This window comes from Cariama cristata, unplaced genomic scaffold, assembly GCF_000690535.1.
Source record: "Cariama cristata isolate BGI_N322 unplaced genomic scaffold, ASM69053v1 scaffold31819, whole genome shotgun sequence".
In the NCBI taxonomy this organism is placed as follows: domain Eukaryota; kingdom Metazoa; phylum Chordata; class Aves; order Cariamiformes; family Cariamidae; genus Cariama; species Cariama cristata.
The window spans coordinates 1-1350 of NW_009637936.1; the positions used below are offsets into that span (position 1 = coordinate 1).

General features: G+C 61.0%; 1 protein-coding gene across 1 annotated transcript; it reads left to right on the top strand.

Moving 5' to 3' along the window:
• Positions 1–4: 4 nt before the first annotated feature.
• SNX33 (sorting nexin 33) lies at positions 5–998 on the top strand (the record flags this gene model as incomplete). The annotated part of the gene is made up of 1 exon (XM_009708536.1): positions 5–998. A coding segment is annotated over one exon (994 nt), but the record flags the coding sequence as incomplete, so codon positions are not given.
• Between the last annotated feature and the right edge of the window lie 352 nt (positions 999–1350).

Sequence of the window (1350 nt, forward strand, 5' to 3'; positions counted from 1 at the left end):
CCGCCCCAAGCCAGCCCTGGAGAGGCAGGACAGCATGAGCTCCTCCAAGAGGGGCAGCGTTGTGGGGAGGAACCTCAACCGCTTCTCCTGCTTCGTCCGCTCGGGGGTGGAAGCCTTCATCCTGGGCGACGTGCCCCTGATGTCCAAGATCGCCGAGGTGTACTGCATCGAGATGGGCTCCAAAGGTCCCCAGTGGAGGGCGAACCCTCACCCCTTCATCTGCTCCGTGGAGGACCCGACCAAGCAAACCAAGTTCAAAGGCATCAAGAGCTACATCTCCTACAAGCTGACCCCCAGCAACATCAACTCGCCCGTCTACCGGCGCTACAAGCACTTTGACTGGCTCTACAACCGCCTCCTGCACAAGTTCACGGTCATCTCGGTGCCCCACTTGCCCGAGAAGCAGGCCACCGGGCGCTTCGAGGAGGACTTCATTGAGAAGCGCAAGCGGCGGCTGATCCTCTGGATGGAGCATATGACCAGCCACCCCGTCCTCTCCCAGTACGAGGGCTTCCAGCACTTCCTCTGCTGCCGCGATGAGAAGCAGTGGAAGCTGGGCAAACGCCGGGCGGAGAAGGATGAGATGGTGGGTGCCAGCTTCCTCCTCACCATCCAGATCCCTACAGAGCACCAGGACCTGCAGGACGTGGAGGACCGCGTGGACACCTTCAAGGCCTTCAGCAAGAAAATGGACGACAGCGTCCTGCAGTTGACCAACGTCGCCTCAGAGCTGGTGCGCAAGCACGTGGGGGGCTTCCGGAAGGAGTTCCAGAAGCTGGGCAATGCCTTCCAAGCCATCAGCCACTCCTTCCACATGGACCCTCCCTACAGCTCGGATGCCCTCAACAACGCCATCTCCCACACGGGCAAGACGTACGAGACCGTGGGGGAGATGTTTGCCGAGCAGCCCAAGAATGACCTGTTCCTCATGCTGGACACTCTCTCTTTGTACCAAGGGCTTCTCTCCAACTTCCCAGACATCATCCACCTCCAGAAAGGTAAGGGTGGCTTCTTCTCCCCTGGTGATGACCTCTCCTGGGTGAGAGGGAACAGCATGGAGACTGGGATGGGGATGCAATGACAAAACCCTGTGCTGTGCAGTGATGACGGTGGGGTATGAGGATAGGGGTGGGAATGAGGATGGGGACCATTGCCTGTGGCTCCTGGGGAGGCAGCATGGTCCCTGCTGGCACGGCTCCCCAGTCACCCCAGCCTGGGAGAGGCTGCTGGGGCTGTTGGGTCCAGGATCAGGGTCTGCCCCAAGTGATGCCATGGGCTCCATAACTGCTGCGGGCACTGCCTGAAGCGCTGGCCGGGGGGGTCAGCGCACGCATTGCTCCCCCCCAGCCA